General features: G+C 44.6%; 1 protein-coding gene across 1 annotated transcript in view; it reads left to right on the forward strand.

The window, feature by feature from the left end:
* Positions 1–398: 398 nt before the first annotated feature.
* CDH26 (cadherin 26) overlaps positions 399–17,415 on the forward strand; it is a 49,293-nt gene continuing 32,276 nt past the window's right edge. The window contains exons 1-3 of the mRNA XM_040248711.1: positions 399–470; positions 12,391–12,492; positions 12,846–13,007. Coding sequence (XP_040104645.1) covers positions 417–470; positions 12,391–12,492; positions 12,846–13,007 — 318 coding nt within the window. The 5' untranslated portion in view covers positions 399–416. The remainder of the gene's footprint in view (positions 471–12,390; positions 12,493–12,845; positions 13,008–17,415) is intronic.

Here is a 17,415-nt window from a genome sequence, read left to right on the forward strand (position 1 = left end):
TACTCTGCTACAAGGAAGAGATCAGTAGGCATTCCACTGATTTTGGAAACAAAAAGAAACCAAACCCCTACTTCCCCATAGACACTGGCTGCACCCTCCTCTGACTGAGCCCTGGTCTCCTGGGGTCAGATTCCTGGCACAACGCCTGCTGTGCGTGTCGCTGGGGCAGTTTTATTTCCCCCACTCCCTTCCTGAGAATTCTGCCTGTAATTAATGAGGCCAAAGGCTAAGCCTCAGCCCCCCACCCCACCCCTGATAAATACAAGAATGCTTGGGAGCAGGGAGGGGAAGAGTTGAGAGAGTGTCTGTGACAAGGTGACCAGACGGTGATAGGAGAAGAGAGCCTGCTGGGAAGGACGGGCCCACAGCCGGGAGGACTCGCCATGCCCGCTGGCTGTGGGTGCGCATCAGGCGGCATGTGCTGCAGGGTTCACCCCGCGCTGCTGCTGCTCCTCGCGCTCCTGATGCTGGTGAGCAGGGACTGGTACCCACAATGTGGGGTTTACCTGCTGGGGACCGGGAGCTGACCGCACATCTCCAGCTGGCTCTGCCTGTTCAAGGATGGGGGAACGGGGCTGAGTGTGATGCCCTGCAGCTGCGGGGCTGGGGGTGGGAGCTTTAGTACTTTCTTTAGGGAAAGAAGAGGGGTTCCAGAATTAACACCAAGGAGGGGTTTGGCAGAGTAGTGGGAACAGGCTAAGACTGGTTTATATAGGATACATATGTTTAGGTTTGTATCAATGCGTTTCCTAAGGACATTTCTTTTCACTTTACATAAGACTGAAAAAATCTCAGTTGTGTATGTTGAAGAGGGTTTGAGCAAACCCATGGGGGTGGGAGGGCTAAATCCCCCTGCCTCCTCACCCCCCTGCCTCCCACCAGTTGCCATGGCTCAACCCGGAAACAAACAGTAGAATCAAGATGGAAATGTCTGGGCTTGTTGCTTGTACTTACCGTGGACGGAGTTTAGGCTGCATCTGCCTGTAGGGCATGGCCGCTCCACTTAGCCCGTTTTCCTCAGACAGAGAGGGAGAGCCATGGGGCTCTGGCACTGCTCTTGGGTTCTCCCTTATAAACCCGGCCAGGGCAGAGGCAGGGGGCCCGGCAGTGGGTAGGGGTCAGGATGGTGGGTCTGCACTGCATCGTAACCCAGCTTGGCACCTGGGCTGTTGCTTGGCCTCGGTCCTCACCTTGGTTCAAGCTTGACTCTTCTCAGATGCTGCGAGAGTCCCAGTGCCCAGAGGCCACTCACCCCTGGATTCAGCAGAGCTGATCTGGGGATGCGGCCTGGACATCTGGGCTTTCAAGGCTCTACCTTCATCTTGTTAAACCTCATTGCCTCCATCTGAAAATGGAGCTACTGCAGGCACTTACTTGACCTGGTGGCTGTGGGAGTCAATGAGGAAATGCGGAGGATCTTTCCTTGCTGTTTTCTGCGCCCTGACGGGACGGTTATTCTCTTCACTCAGTGCCTGGGCTGCTACTGTTGGTGGGCTGCTCGTTCTGGGCCAGGTGCTTTCACAAGTGCTGCCTATTACTGTAAAAACAGAAGAGGAAACAAAAAGTCCCTAGTTGTCTGGCCAACTCTGCTTCTGAAATTCGATACCCTGTTTGCCACCCTTTGCTTAATGTTCAGAAATTTTTCTTGGCTACTTTAAAAAAAAGTTTTAATTGGAGTATAGTTGCTTTACAGTGTTGCTACTTTCTGCTCTATGGCAAAGAGAAAGAGCTAAATGTATACATTTAGGGGGGCATTTCATTCCTGTTCAGGTCACCACTGAGCACCGAGCAGAGTTCTCTGTGCCACCCAGTAAGTTCTCATTAATTATCTATTTTATGCATAGTAGGAGAAGGTAATGGCACCCCACTCCAGTACTCTTGCCTGGAAAATCCCATGGACAGAGGAGCCTGGTAGGCTGCAGTCCATGGGGTTGCTAAGAGTCAGGCATGACTGAATGACTTCACTTTGACTTTTCACTTTCATGCATTGGAGAAGGAAATGGCAACCCACTCTAGTGTTCTTGCCTGGAGAATCCCAGGGACAGGGGAGCCTGGTGGGCTGCCCTCTATGGGGCCGCACAGAGTGGGACACGACTGAAGCGACAGCAGTAGAAGTAGTGTGTGGATGTCAACCCCAGTCTCCCAATTCATCCCACCTCACACTTCTCCCCTTGGTGTCCATACATTTGTTCACTGTGTCTCTGTCTCTATCTCTGCTTTGCAAATAGGTTCATCTGTACTATTTTTCTAGATTCCACATACATGCATAATATATGATATTTTTTTTTCTTTCTGACCACTCCTAGTAGAGTTCTGTTTCAGTAGCCCACATTAGCCTGGATTTGGATATGTCACAAATCAAACCTTGTTCCCATCTTTCTCTTACTCTTGCTCTTACCCCTAACTGGACTCATTAGAAAACAGAGCTGTCTGTTTCTCATTTCTGCATGTTAGCACAGAGCCCAAGCAGGTTAATTCATGACTGAGGGTGTGGTGGGTGGGGTGGGCAGTGGGCAGCAGGGCTGGACTGTGGGTAGCAATTCAGTGTTTGCTGGAAGCAACTATATATAGATTCCGGGGATCAAGGCCAAGGGAGATAATGGGATAAACAAGTGTTCCGTGGTTTTGAGCAATCTGCACTCTGGACCCTCAACTGGAGAAGACCTTTGTGTCCAAGAGGTGCCCAATTTTTTGCTGAATTGGCTATAAGTAACCTATTCCTTTTGGCCCCTACCTTCTCCCACCTACACTGACTTTTAACCACTGATGATATGCAAATAAGGCACCCACTACCCCTCCCTTGACCTCCAGATTTAAAACTGGTACCTATTCTGCTGAAGAGCTGAGATGTCTACAACAGTGTTCTCCCCAAATCTCCACCTTCACGTTGTCACCCTGACATGAAGCAAAGAACAAAGTTGCAACTCTGCTGCGGGTCTTTGTTCCAAATCCCACGACAAGCCGCAGAAGCAGGGTCCTATCCCCCTCTTTGCCATTTCCAGCCCTGAGAGCTTGCACACCCTTGGCTTTGGGCCAGGGCAGCTTCTAGAACCTGAGAGGAGGGAGGGTTTGAGAATGAAGTTAGTCAACGTCTGTTATGGTTAGTAGGTTGTTGTTGCTATTTAATCTGGGAAATTCTGAGTTGAGTTATTGTTGAAAAGTATGTTAGCATGTATGATCTGCCTGATTAATTCACTCAAACCCCTCATTCAAGAACAAGAGTCAGTGGATCACAAGACATGAGGAATTGTGTGGTCAGAGGTGATGCTGAGCCCTCAGCAGAGACTGGGTGGCCAGGCTCTGTCCTAAGAATCCTGGGAACCCTGTCTGCTGCTGCCCCATGCTGAATCTGCACTTGTAAAGGATCAGCCAAGCTTCTGTATGCAGAGACTGTTTGGACCGCATACTCGTCTCCAGGGGCTGCCATAACAAAGGACAAACTGGTGGCTTAAAGCAACTTAAATGTACAGCATGGCGGCTCTAGTTCATAAGACCATATGCATGTATAAAATTCATTAACAGAGTAGAATGTAGAAGTTCACATCACAAGAAAAAATATCTGTTACTATAAATGGTGACAGATATTAAGTCGACTTATTGTGATGTGGCTCAGATGGTAAAGAATCTGCCTGCAAAGGAGCAGACCTAGGTTTCATCCCTGGGTGGGGAAGATCCCCTGGAGAAGGGAATGACCACCCACTCCAGTATTCTTGCCTGGAGAATCCCACAGACAGAGGAGCCCCGTGGGATGCAGTCCATGGGGTCTCAAAGAGTCAGACATGACTGAGTGACTAACACTTTCACTACTTTTCAATGTGATGATCATTTTGAAATACATACAAATATGGATTGAATCATTGTACTATTCTCATGAAAGGAACACAACGGTGTATGTCAATTATACCTCAGTAAAAAAGTTGTTCTTGAATTCAAATTTGCTATCAATAGTGAAATATTTGCAGGAAACAATTATTTCCATATTGCCTTCTTAGTTCTTTCAGTTCAGTTCATTTCAGTCACTCAGTCGTGTCCGACTCTTTGTGACCCCATGAATCGCAGCACGTCAGGCCTCCCTGTCCATCACCAACTCCCAGAGTTCACTGAGACTCACATCCATTGAGTCAGTGATGCCATCCAGCCATCTCATCCTCTGTCGTCCCCTTCTCCTCCTGCCCCCAATCCCTCCCAGCATCAGTCTTTTCCAATGAGTCAACTCTTCGCATGAGGTGGCCAAAGTACTGGAGTTTCAGCTTTAGCATCATTCCTTCCAAAGAAATCCCAGGGTTGATCTCCTTCAGAATGGACTGGTTGGATCTCCTTGCAGTCCAAGGGACTCTCAAGAGTCTTCTCCAACACCACAGTTCAAAAGCATCAATTCTTTGGTGCTCAGCCTTCTTCACAGTCCAACTCTCACATCCATACATGATCACTGGAAAAACCATAGCCTTGACTAGACGGACCTTCGTCAGCAAAGTAATGTCTCTGCTTTTGAATATACTATCTAGGTTCTTCTATAAACACAAAGCCTTTATTTACTCAGATAACTTCTTCCCTGAGGCAGCCACGGCTGCTCAGCCAGGCCAGCACAATGCCGTGACATTCCCTCAAGTCCAGCAGCACCTTTCAAGTGATAGGCAGGTTGGATCTTGCAATGACTGCCCACCTGCCACACTCCCATGAAACAGTCAGGTGGACACTGCAGCTGGAGACACACTTTGAGAACATTTTTCTCCCCCACTGAATTATAGGAAGCATTGTGAAAATCATTTGAATGGCATCCTCTTTGGACAAACAGCCTAAAATTGTCAAGGATGGGAAATATAATAAGCATATTTACAAGATCATTTTGGCAAATGTAACCGTTTTCCAGTCTCTCTACCTTACCCAGACAAGAAGATGCAAGTTAATTCTAAGCTGTGCACCAGAGGAGAAGTAATACATGTGTACATTCAGGATGTGAAATTTCAGGCATCTCTGGGTGAAGAAATACACTATCTCAGGCCTCTTTTCCAGCTCTGCAGCCACTCCCACGTGACTGTCGGCTGTGCCCTTATGTGTCATCCTAGGAAAATGAACCTAGAGCTTTCTGATTGAAAGGGCCTTAAAGATACCTTGCTTCACACCCTCGCTCACAGAAGGGGAAACTGAGGCCAGAGAAGATACAAAACCTTAAGGTATTCTTTGTTCATGATCTGGGCCACCTGGAAATACACCTGTTTTAGAAATGGGATGAATTTTTTCATGCTGTCCCAGGACTGCAATTTTCTACTTGTTTAAACTACACACCTGGTTGTGTTAGTTGCTCAGTCGTGTCTGACTCTTTGTGATCCCATGGATTGTAGCCTGCCAGGCTCCTCTGTCCATAGACAGAGGCAAGAATACTGGAATGCGTAGCCATTCCCTTCTCCAGGGGATCTTCCTGACACAGGGAATGAGCCCAGGTCTCCCACATTGCAGACAGATTACTTACCATCTGAGCCACCAGGGAAACTTCACACACCTGGTTAGACCCTTCATTTAAAATTAGTTACATTAATGAAGAAGCAGTTATATGAATAAATCAATATTTGATATTTTGGAACAAAAGGAGTTAAAAAAAAAACTTTGCCTTTAGGAAAAAAAGACAGAAATAGAGTCTGTGGCAGGAAACAAATATTACGATTACCTTTGACGTTAACAAAACCAGATGATGCAATATCATCCCCACCCACCAGGAGGGTGGCCAACCACAAGAAGTGAAGATCTGAAGGATATTTCTTCATGCTCTATGACACCGTTATCTAATACAGAGTCCTTTATGCTGTGACAAGCTCTTGGCTAAGGTTAGATCTTTACAGGTGGGGGCAGGGACGTGACCACAGTGAAGGATGTTTGGCAGGATCCAGGTGGGCTGGTGATGGCTCACCCTGTCCCCAGGAGATTTTAGGTATAAATCCTAGAGTGCTACTGTGCTGTGCTGTGCTAAGGCACTTGAGTTGTGTCTAACTCCTTTTGACCCTATGGGCTGTAGCCCGCCAGGCTCCTCTGTCCGTGGGATTCTCCAGGCAAGAATACTGGAGTGGGTTGCCAGGCCCTCCTCCAGGGTATCTTCCTGATCCAGGGATCGAACCTGCATCTCTTATGTCTCCTGTATTGGCAGGCAGGTTTTTTACAACCTGGGAAGCCTCATAAATCCTAGAGTAGCAGTTATCCAGCCTCTTACTCTCAGGATGCCTTTCCACTTGTAAACTTTAGGCAGAACCCAAAGAGTTGTTGTTTATGTGGTTGTATCTACTGGTGCTCCCCATAATAGAAATTAAGACTGAATTTTTTTTTTTTTGGCTACACTATACAGCTTGTGGGATTCTAGTTCCCTGCCCAAGGATCAAACCCAGGCCTCCTGCAATAGAAGCACAGAGTCCTAATCACTGGACCACCAGGGAATTTCCAAGACTGGGAAATTTTAAATGTACTTCTCAATTCATTAAAGATACTGGTTAAAATAGACACCTAACAAGGACCTACTGCATAGCACAGGGAAAATATTCAATATCTTATAATAATCTATAATGGAAGAGAATATAAAAAAGAATATGTATATATATGACTAAGTCATTTTACTGTACACCTGAAACTGATGCATTATAAATCAATTATATTTCAAAATTTTTTTAATAAAAATAAATTTTTAAAAAGGAGTTTGGAATTAGCAGATAGAAGCTACTATATATAAAATATTAACAGATAAACAAAAACTTACTGTCTAGCACAGGGAACTATATTCAACATCCTAATAAACCATAATGGAAAAGAATATGAAAAAGAATATATAGATATATATAACTGAATCACTTTGCTATACAGCAAAAACACAAATTTGTAAAGAGATAATAAATCCATTACAAACTAATATAAACCAAACATCTATGAAAAATTAATGTATTTTCCACATTTCCATTCAGTGTGAAGAATGGTGCAATTTAATATTTTTGCAAATCTCTTGGCTGTCTGTCTTAAAAGCAGATACCTGGACTCTCCTCTCTGATTCTGAACTCAGTCTGTTGTAAATGCTATTTGCTTCAAGTATATGAAGCAATTCTTGCCTCACATAGGTATGTATATGGAAGGGGAGGAATATTTTTATAGCCTGGAACTGTGGGTACTCTTTTTGACGTCATGCCAGAATTTGACAAGTAGTCCATTTTTAACAGTCACTTGCCATGTGGAGCCTGAAAGCATGTTAATAACTTTCTTTACTCTGTTTGATGAAAACCACTGGAGTCTCTTGAATTTCAAATAACTCCCACCTGTGTGTTATTTTGGACTGTGATATCTTAATCAGTAGGAAACTCTTTGCTCCCTGAGCTATGCAGTTCTCCACAAGTTGACATATTTCATTCTAAAAAATAAAAAAGTCACATATTAATGAATGTGTGGATCATTAATCTGTCCACCAATATCAGCAGAAAAATCTTTATGTGTTGGGAAGCTGTCAAGCTCAAGTTTTCCAAAGTTCTATTTTTTTGCTTGAAAGCTTAAAATTTATCATCAGCAACATGACACCGTCCATTGTTTTTCTTGAAATGATGGGCTGACTTTGTTCATTATCAAAGACCTGTCGATCAAGTAATCATTCCTGAACAGCCACGGTTGGTCAGTCATTCTTTTGGAGAAAATGCTGCTTCATTAAAAAAAAAAAAAGTGGCCTGTTTAGCTGTCAACTCTGACAATCATACACGTGCTTTTCTCTGAGACAAACCTTCTACACTGATGGGCAGCACTGGGTTCATACCTCCATCTAGACACACAGAGTGTCTAAAAGATACACACGCAGGAGCGGCATGGGGTATAATTAACAGTATTTCTTGCCGCATCCATTCTCATTTCAACAACGAGGTTAATTTATCAATCATATCATTCTTAACTGAGACTGGCCCTTTTTCCGCTTCCTTCATTTCTCCCTTCCTCCTTCTCTCCTTCCCTCCGTCCCTCCCACCTTCCCTTATTCTTCCCTCCTTTCCTCTTTCCTGCCTGTACGTGGTGATGAAGCATGTGAGACTATCAGAGGAGTTTGTGTCATGGTCTCCAATGGTCCTAAGGCACCAGCATTTTAAAATATAAATTTATTTATTTTAATTGGAGGTTAATTACTTTACGATATTTTTATCACCAATATTTGCTACCATCAGTGCAAATGTCACACAGAGAAATAGACAAGTAGTGTCTTCAATTATTATCAATGTGTTTGGCCTTGTGGAGTCTCTGATAAGGTCAGGGACCCTGGTGAAACAAACTGAAAACAGTCCTCCAGAGAAATTTTCTATATGTATAGTCTATAACCACAGCATCACTGTGTATGTGTGATAACAAACAACTGGAAGTAACGTAAATGGTCATCACTAGGAGAATGACAAATTGTCCCCTATTCATACAGGTAAAAGTTATATGGTAGTGAAAATGAAGGAGGTAGAAATATGAGTGTCAGTGCACACCCACACATACATGCATACATATACACAAACATACAGGCACACGTGTTTTGTGTTGGTTTGACATGCATTGCATAGCTTGTCTCTTTCAAGTTCAACACTCTTACTGTTCACATGTGGAGATTTTTCCAGAGGGGGAATGTTGTTGAAAAAACGATAAAATGATTATCAAGTCTTCCCAGATGGGAAGGGACCTGCCTGCCAGCATAGGAGACATAAGAGACAGGGGTTCGACCTCTGGGTTGGGAAGATCTCCTGGAGGAGGGCATGGCAACTCACTCCAGTATTCTTGCACAGAGAATCCATGGACAGAGGAGCCTGGCGGACTACATTCTATAGGGTCACAAAGAGCTGGACACAACTGACGCAACTTAGCATAGCATATTATAATTATCGATGCAAATCATTATGTAATTGTAAAGTACCAAATTCCTTAGGTTTGTTATTTTATGATAAAGTCTAAAAATAAGGGATAAGTCTACGAATAAGGGAAAAATAAAAAACCTAAATAAAAGTCCACTTGAATCCCACCACCAATTAACATTTGGTGCTATTTTACATGTGCACGTATAAATACACTTGGCTTACCCTGGATAGACAGTTTGACTTCCCACTTATTATGTTATGCTCACATAACAGTAGCAGGTAGGGCTTTAAATGTCCCTACCATTGGTAACACTAGATTAGAATTTTCTGGTTACTTCTCTTACAGTCACAGAAGGGAAATGGCAATTTTGAATTGAGATGTCAAGAGCAAGAAATTAGTTATCAAAACCGAAAGCAGTTCCTTTTTTTTCTCTGCTCTAATTCTAGATTTGTGTGACTTCGGGCAGGGTCTACCTGGTTCTGCTAAGTACTGCTGCTGCTGCTAAGTCGCTTCAGTCATGTCCGACTCTGTGCGACCCCATAGACGGCAGCCCACCAGGCTCCCCTGTCCCTGGGATTCTCCAGGCAAGAACACTGGAGTGGGTTGTCATTTCCTTCTCCAATGCATGAAAGTGAAAAGTGAAAGTGAAGTTGCTCAGTCGTGTCCGACTCTTCGTGACCCCATGGACTGCAGCCCACCAGGCTCCTCTGCCCATGGGATTTCTTGGGCAAGAGTACTGGAGTGGGGTGCCAGTGCCTTCTCCATCTGCTAAGTACACTCCCTGCTAATTAATGTCATTTTTATTGTTAAGGTCAGCACTGTCAACAGCACCCGACAAGAAAACGATGATCTTACTAATCAAACAAAGGTGGGGTTTGGAATTTGGTTTTTCAATAAACCAAATGAGATTGTACTTTACTTAGAGGCTGCCTTGCAACTTTGAGTTTTTTAGTGCCCTGTCAATATTCAGTTGCCACAAAATAGATGAGTAACTAGATGTGGCCTTTTAGAATCTTGAAGGACTGTGGAGACTTGCAGAGGATGCCTTTATGTCTAATTAAAAGAGGAGCAATCTGTGAAAGTCAGAAGTTGAGTATACGGTCCTGGCCCCAGGGTCGCCCACACTCTTTTCCACCTTAGGGAACTGGAGGAAGCAGACCTGCTGTCTTCCAGTGTGTGGGTGCAGGCCAGGGCAGGGGACACTGTCGCCACCACCACTTCGAGGTTTCACCACATCACCATCCACCTTGTGATGATTTCCTTCCTGTAGTTCCTGTGATCAACTCACTGTCTAATTCAGTAATTTTTTAGGAGCACATCTTCTGAATAAAAATGAATGTGGCTTGATACCAGCTATACTTATATTGGGTTGGTCAAAAAGTTCGTTCAGGTTTTTACATTAACATCTTATGGACCTGAGTGAACTTCTTGGCCAACCAAAATAATAAATATATGCTAACAGTAAAATTGGAAAAAGTCGGTTTTCATTCTAATCCTAAAGAAAGGCAATGCCAAAGAGTGTTCAAACTACTGCACAATTGCACTCAGTTCATATGCTGGCAAAGTAATGCTCAAAATCCTCCAAGCCAGACTTCAATAGTATGTGAACCGAGACCTACCAGATGTTCAAGCTGGGTTTAGGAAAGGCAGAGGAACCAGAGATCAAATTGCCAATGCCTGTTGGATCATGGAAAAAGCAAGAGAGTTCCAGAAAGATATCTAATTCTGCTTCACTGACTACACTAAAGCCTTTGACTGTGTGGATCACAACAAACTATGGAAAATTCTGAAAGAGATGGGAATACCAGACCACCTGACCTGCCTTCTGAGAAACCTGTATGCAGGTCAAGAAGCAACAGTTAGAACCGGACATGGAACAACGGACTGGTTCCAAACTGGGAAAGGAGTACGTCAAGGCTGTATATTGTCACCCTGCTTATTTAACTTATATGCAGTATCTCATGTGAAATGCCTGGCTGGATGAAGCACAAGCTGGAATCAAGATTGCTGGGAAAAATATCAATAATTTAAGATATGCAGATGACACTACCCTGATGGCAGAAAGTGAAGAGGAACTAAAGAGCCTCTTATGGAAGTGAAAGAGGAGAGTGAAAAAGCTGGCTTAAAACTCAACATTCAAAAAATGAAGATCATGGCATCTGGCTGCACCACTTCATGGCAAAAAGATGGGGAAACGATAGAAACAGTGACAGACTTTATTTTCTTGGGTTCCAAAATCACTGCAGACAGTGACTGCAACCATGAAATTAAAAGATGCTTGCTCCTTAGAAGAAAATCTATGACAAACCTAGACAGCGTATTAAAAAGCAGAGATATTACTTTGCTGACAAAGGTCTGTATAGTCAAAACTATGGTTTTGCTAGTAGTCATGTTATAGATGTGAAAGCTGTACCATAAAGAAGGCTGAACGTTGAGGAATTAATGCTTTTGAACTGTAGTGCTGGAGAAGACTCTTGAGAGTCCCTTGGACTGCAAGGAGATCAAGCCAGTCAATCCTAAAGGAAATCAATCCTGAATATTCATTAGAAGGACTGATGCTGAAGCTGAACCTCCAATAGTTAGGCCACCTGATGCAAAGAGCTGACTCATTGGAAAAGACCCTGATGCTGGGAAAGATGGAAGGCAGGAGGAAAAGGGGACAACAGAGGATGAGATGGTTGGATGGTATTGCTGACTCAATGGACATGAGTTTGGGCAGGCTCTGAGAGATGGTAGGGGACAGGGAAGCCTGGTGTGCTGCAGTCCATGGGGTCACAAGGAGTCGGACTCAACTGAGCAACTGAAGAACAACAGTAAAATATATGTAAAACAAATACAATCACACTGTTCAATTCTATCTATATTCCTTTGCCCAACAAATCTCTGACCCTCATGTTCAGGTCTAAGTCTCAGTCTCTGTCACGAGGGAGGTGAGTAGACAGACAGGCACTGCAGACCCCACAGCACTGAATGGAGGCTTTCTCAACCAAGGGTTTCAGAAACAGGGAGAGAAGAATGTGTGTTAGTCACTCAGTCATGTCCGCCTCTTGCAACCCCATGACCTGTTGCCTGCCGGGCTTTTCTGTCCATGGGATTCTCCAGGCAAGAATACTGGAGTAGGTTGCCATTCCCTTCTCCAGGGGATCTTCTCCACCCAGGGATCTAAGCCAGATCTCCTGCATAGCAGATTCTTTACTGTCTAAACCACAAGGGAAACCCAGAGAGAGGAATAGAGAGGGGGTGATTTTCTTATTGATCCCACAACTCTGTGCATGTCGACTTTAGACGTCAGCACACACTAGACAATGATCTTTACCGTTGTCTCCATAGCCCCTGAAACATCTCAGGAGCCACATATGAATGTGAAATCCCTGGGTGTCACGTGGCCCACAGTTTAGTACCCACTCTGTAGCTGTAAAGAGAATGGGCGCTTGGGATTTTTAGGCATTGGAGGTTGTTGTGAGGATGAGAAAGGGAAGGCATGTCAATCACTGTGCCCCACCCCCAGCCCCTCACCAACATCCTCCCCCTCATCGCAGTCTGTGTGATCCCCAGGGAGACAGCCGGCTTCTACGGCGATCCAAGAGAAGATGGGTTATTACCACCTTGGAGCTGGAGGAGGAAGACCCGGGACCCTTCCCCAAATTTGTGGGTGAGGTAAGGCAGCTGCTCTTGGGAAAGACCCATCACCCTGTCCAATTCAACACGTCCCTGTTGGCAGGAGGCTAAGATGCCAGGCAGAGAAGTGGTAGGAGGCATGGGTGTCACGGGAGGAGAGGACCCCTATGAGATTCTTCCAATAAGGATGGACATTTATGCTGTTTCCCATTCTTCACTATTACAAACCAAACTGCTGCTGTATTCCTTGTTCTTGCATCTTTCCCTACCTGTTTATTTATTTAGGATAAATTCTCAAAACTATAATTTAAAACTGCCTTTAAATATTAGCCTAGATATTTGATAGGTACTCTCACCCTGTTTGTTTCCCCTCTCCTTTTTTTCCCTTCCAGCTGTTCAATAATATGTCCGCTAACATGGAAATAATATATTTAATCAGAGGACCTGGTGTGGATGAATATCCAGAGATTGGTTTGTTTTCTATAGAAGATAATGTGAATGGGAAAATATATGTTCACCGCCCTGTTGATCGAGAGAAAACACCGTTTTTTAAGGTACCTAAAATGTGATGCATTCTAAACTTGGGCTTCTCTGCTGGCTTAGATGGGAAAGAATTTGCCTGCAATGCAAGAGACCCTGGTTTGATCCCTGGCTCGGAAAGATCCTCTGGAGAAGGCAATGGCAACCCACTCCAGTATTTTTGCCTGGAGAATCCTGTGAACAGAGGAGCCTGGTGGACTATAGTCCATACGGTCACAAGGAGTCGAACATGACTGAGTGACTAAGCACATAACCTAGGATTTACTGCAAAGATTGTGCAGGAATATTGTATTTGGCAAGCATTCTGTAAGCTGGCTGTGTGCCAGGCTCTGGGAGCTTGACATCTTATAAACTGTGACGTGCTTTAGAAATGTGCCTGGGACCTAGAGATTAATTTTGTAATCTCTTTGAGTTCTGGACTTTGGCTTTGTCATAACTTCTGTAATCTGTGAATTGATGCAGGTTTCCCTTCTAACAACTGATTTGCTGATATGATCAGGATATTTGAAAGTGTTTGGGTATAGAGTGATGAAATGTTTATAAAATGGGCTGATTTGGTTTTTGGTGAGTCACAGATGATGTCTATGGAGAGAGGCTGCAAATGGACTCCATGGATTGTGTAGTAACCTGATGAAGGAGGAATTGTAGCCCTGGCGATGGTTTGTTCCTATGAGTCCAGGTGTTTTTTCTGATTTATCACTCCAGTAATGTGGTCTGGGCTTTCCAGGTGGTATAGGATCCATCTACCAATGCAGAGGCCTCAGGAGACGCGGGTTTGATTCCTAAATTGGGAAGATCCCCCGGAGGAGAAAATGGCAACCCACTCCAGCATTCTTACCTGGGAAATTCCATGGACAGAGTAGCCTGGCAGGCTGTCTATGGGGTCATAAAGAGTGGGACATGACTGAGCAACTGCACACATACCATGGTCTGCCGTGAGGCTGAAATTCGAGTTCAAAACTGCAAAGGAAACTTGAAATAAAAATGCCCACAACCACATGGTAGTATCTTGTGCTACCAGCCAAAGCTTACAGGGCTTCTTAGAAGTCTGCAGCCCGTGTTCTGGTTTGAATTCTGCTGGAACCTGGGCTCTGTTCTCGGGCCTGCTTGCCTAAGCATTTCCTCCTTCAAGGGGGGAGATGTTTTTAATATTGGCAAGAAGTAATTTGTGAAGCTTTTCTCCGCTGACTTAGAAAATTCATACACATGATAAGCTATATACCCTTAACACATTAGTAGTCTTGGACTCTGTAATTTTTAAACAGGCAGAAATTCTCCGAAACGTCAAAAGGACATGCAAAGATGATGGTCTAGGTCTTCTCTCTCCATATAATCCTTCAAACCCCTCATAAAATGTGCAGTTTTTGAAAAAAAGAGGGAATATAGAGATATCCCTGATGGTCCAGTGGTTTAGAATTCACCTACCAATGCAGGAAGCCCAGGTTCAATCCCTGGTCCAGGAAGATCCCACATCTAAGAATACTGGAGTGGGTTGCCATTCCCTCCTCCCTGACCCAGGGATTGACCCAGTATCCTTTGCTACCTGGGAATCCCAAATGCCAACCTTAGTACATTAGATCCTTAGATGCCACAGGGCAACTAAGTCCGTGTACCACAAACACAGAGCTCCTGCTCTAGAGTATGGGAGCTGGAACCACTGAAGCCTCTGAGCCTAGAGCCTGTGCTCTGCAACAAGAGAAGCCTCCACAATGAGGAACCCACATACCACAACTAGAGAAAGCCTGTATGCAGCAGTGAAGACCCAGCTCAGCAAAAAAATAAAATAGATAGATAAATAATTAAAATAAGATGGAATATAAGGTCATAAGGGGGACACTGGGACAGCACTTCTCTATCTTCACTGAGCAAACAGGTCACCTAGGAATCTGGCTAAAATGCAGGTTCTATTTCGGTGGGTGGAGCAGGCCTGAGCGCCTGCATCTCTCACAAGCTCCCAGGAGATGCTGCTGCTGGTCCCCAGGCCTCTGCAGGTTGACTGTGGAGGAGCTAGGACACAACAGTTAACAGGCACAAGCTGTGCAAGGATGGAACAAAATACGTAGTGCTTGGGGGGGTTTCATTTTGGTTATTGTTGTTCGATTGCTTTTAACATCTTTAATAATGTACTAAGGTTGGCATTTGGGATTCCCAGGTAGCAAAGGATACTGGGTCAATCCCTGGGTCAGGGAGGAGGGAATGGCAACCCACTCCAGTATTCTTGCCTGGGAAATCCCATGCACAGAGAAGCCTGGTGGGCTACAGTCCATGGGGTTGCTAAGAGTTGAATATGACAGCATCTGAACACCATGCTGAATTGGGTTAGGTCTTAGTCTAGTAACCAGCATCCTTGTAAGGGGAGGGAGATTTGGACACAGAGAGAAAGGAAAGGAGGCCATGGGAAGCTGGAGACAGAAACTCGAGTGATGGGTCTATAGGCCAGGAAAACACTAAGGATCACTGACACCATGGGAAGTAAGAAGAGGGGCCTGGAGTGGACCATTCTGCAGAGCCCCAGGAAGGAACCCACGCTATAGACACCTCAGTTTTGGTGCTGGCCTCCAGAACTGCAGGAAAATACATTTTTGTCGTAGGCACCCAGCTTGATGCAAAAGTCATAGGGGACTAATCCAGGGAGTTAGCCACTAGTTAGCAAGATGTGAGACAGGCTGCTGAGGATTATCAGCCCTGAAGGTGGGACAAGCAGAGTGTCATAGGCACACTACCCAAACTGAGTGCTCTAGCTTAACCACCGGCTTCTCTAAGAATGCTTACTACTGCTTTTTGAGTGTCCTTAAGGACAGAATGTTATTAAAAATTCAGTAAGTCTAATGTATTGGCAAGAAGACAGCTCTAGCAGCACTGCTTTACTCTTACAGATAGCAAAGGACATACTGCTGCTGCTGCTGCTGCTGCTGAGTCGTTTCAGTTGTGTCCGACTCTGTGCAACCCCATAGACGGCAGCCCACCAGGCTCCCCTGTCCCTGGGATTCTCCAGGCAAGAACACTGGAGTGGGCTGCCATTTCCTTCTCCAATGCATGAAAGTGAAAGGTGAAAGTGAAGCCACTCAGTCGTGTCCGACTCTTAGCGACCCCATGGACTGCAGCCCACCAGGCTCCTCCATCCATGGGATTTTCCAGGCAAGAGTACTGGAGTGGGGTGCCACTGCCTTCTCCAAAGGAGACACTAAAGCTGGCTAAAACTTGTGTTCCAAAGGTGACAGGGCAGCGGGACGAGCTAATTTCTGGTTAATCCCATAAAAAACCTACAAGAAAGCAGTAGCAGGGGCTTCCCTGGTGGCTCAGTGGTAAAGAATCTGCCTGCCAATGCAGGAGACCTGGGTTTGATTCCTGGTCTGGAAAGACTCCACATGCCCCAGAGCAATTAAGCCCGTGTACCTCAAATACTGAGCTTGTGCTCTAAAGCTCTGCAGCATAGAAGCCACTGCAATGAGAGGCCAGCGTGCACCACAGCTAGAGAGCAGCCCCCACTCACTGAAACTGGACTAAAGCCTGTGCAGCAAGAAAGACCAAGAACAACCAAAAATAAATAAGTAAATAAAAAAATTTAAAAAAGAAAACAGCAGCACCAACTGAGAACTGCTGGAAGATTTAAGACCGAGAGAGGGAAAAAGTCTTTTTTCTGTGTAGAGATCTTTTCTATTTATATCAAAATATGCTCAATTTCATAGGGTACAAGTACACTCAAGAAAGTCACCTTTTTACATTCCCCATAATAATTATTTGTGGCTGTTTATCCCAACGTAGTTATCTTCACCTATTTCTAAGCTATGCATAGATGTGAGTTTGTATTGTGTGTTTGGCATTTAAGATGTTTCTTTTTATATGCTTGTGTCTAGGATAAAGGATCTTGTACATGTAATTTCATGTAGCTATCACATCAATGCCCTGTGGTGTGTTTTCCCAAGGATATAAATCTGAAGGCTGTAACAAAAGTCTGAAAACCCTTTAAAAGTGTGGAGAATATCCATGACATTTCCTTTCCCCATTGTGATTCTGAGTCCCTGGAAATTCTTAGCATCTTGCCAAAAACAAATAGCACTTATGCCTCTCAGGCATCTTTCAGAACCAAAGGTCTCAGATGTAGCTTTAGGATAATAAATGTAACATAGAATAATAAACATAAAACAAACATGTGGCTCTTGTTTTTAAGTGGGAGGATTATAGTTGGCACAGACTTAGAGCCAGAAGTCAGGGTGATTAAGGAGCAGAGCTTTGCCAGCACGGTCATAAATTATGGAGGAGCATGTGGAAACAGTGCTGGAGAAAGCCAGTTAGCTTGCACAGAAATTTAAAAATGTATGTTGGAGTCCCCAAAGCAGACAAGTTCAGGACTAGCAGCCTCGCAGCATCCTTTGTCTCATAGAGGGAGAGGAGAGGGCTGAACGAGAGTGGACATGGGGC

This window comes from Oryx dammah, unplaced genomic scaffold (genome assembly GCF_014754425.2).
Source record: "Oryx dammah isolate SB20612 unplaced genomic scaffold, SCBI_Odam_1.1 HiC_scaffold_10, whole genome shotgun sequence".
Lineage (NCBI taxonomy): Eukaryota > Metazoa > Chordata > Mammalia > Artiodactyla > Bovidae > Oryx > Oryx dammah.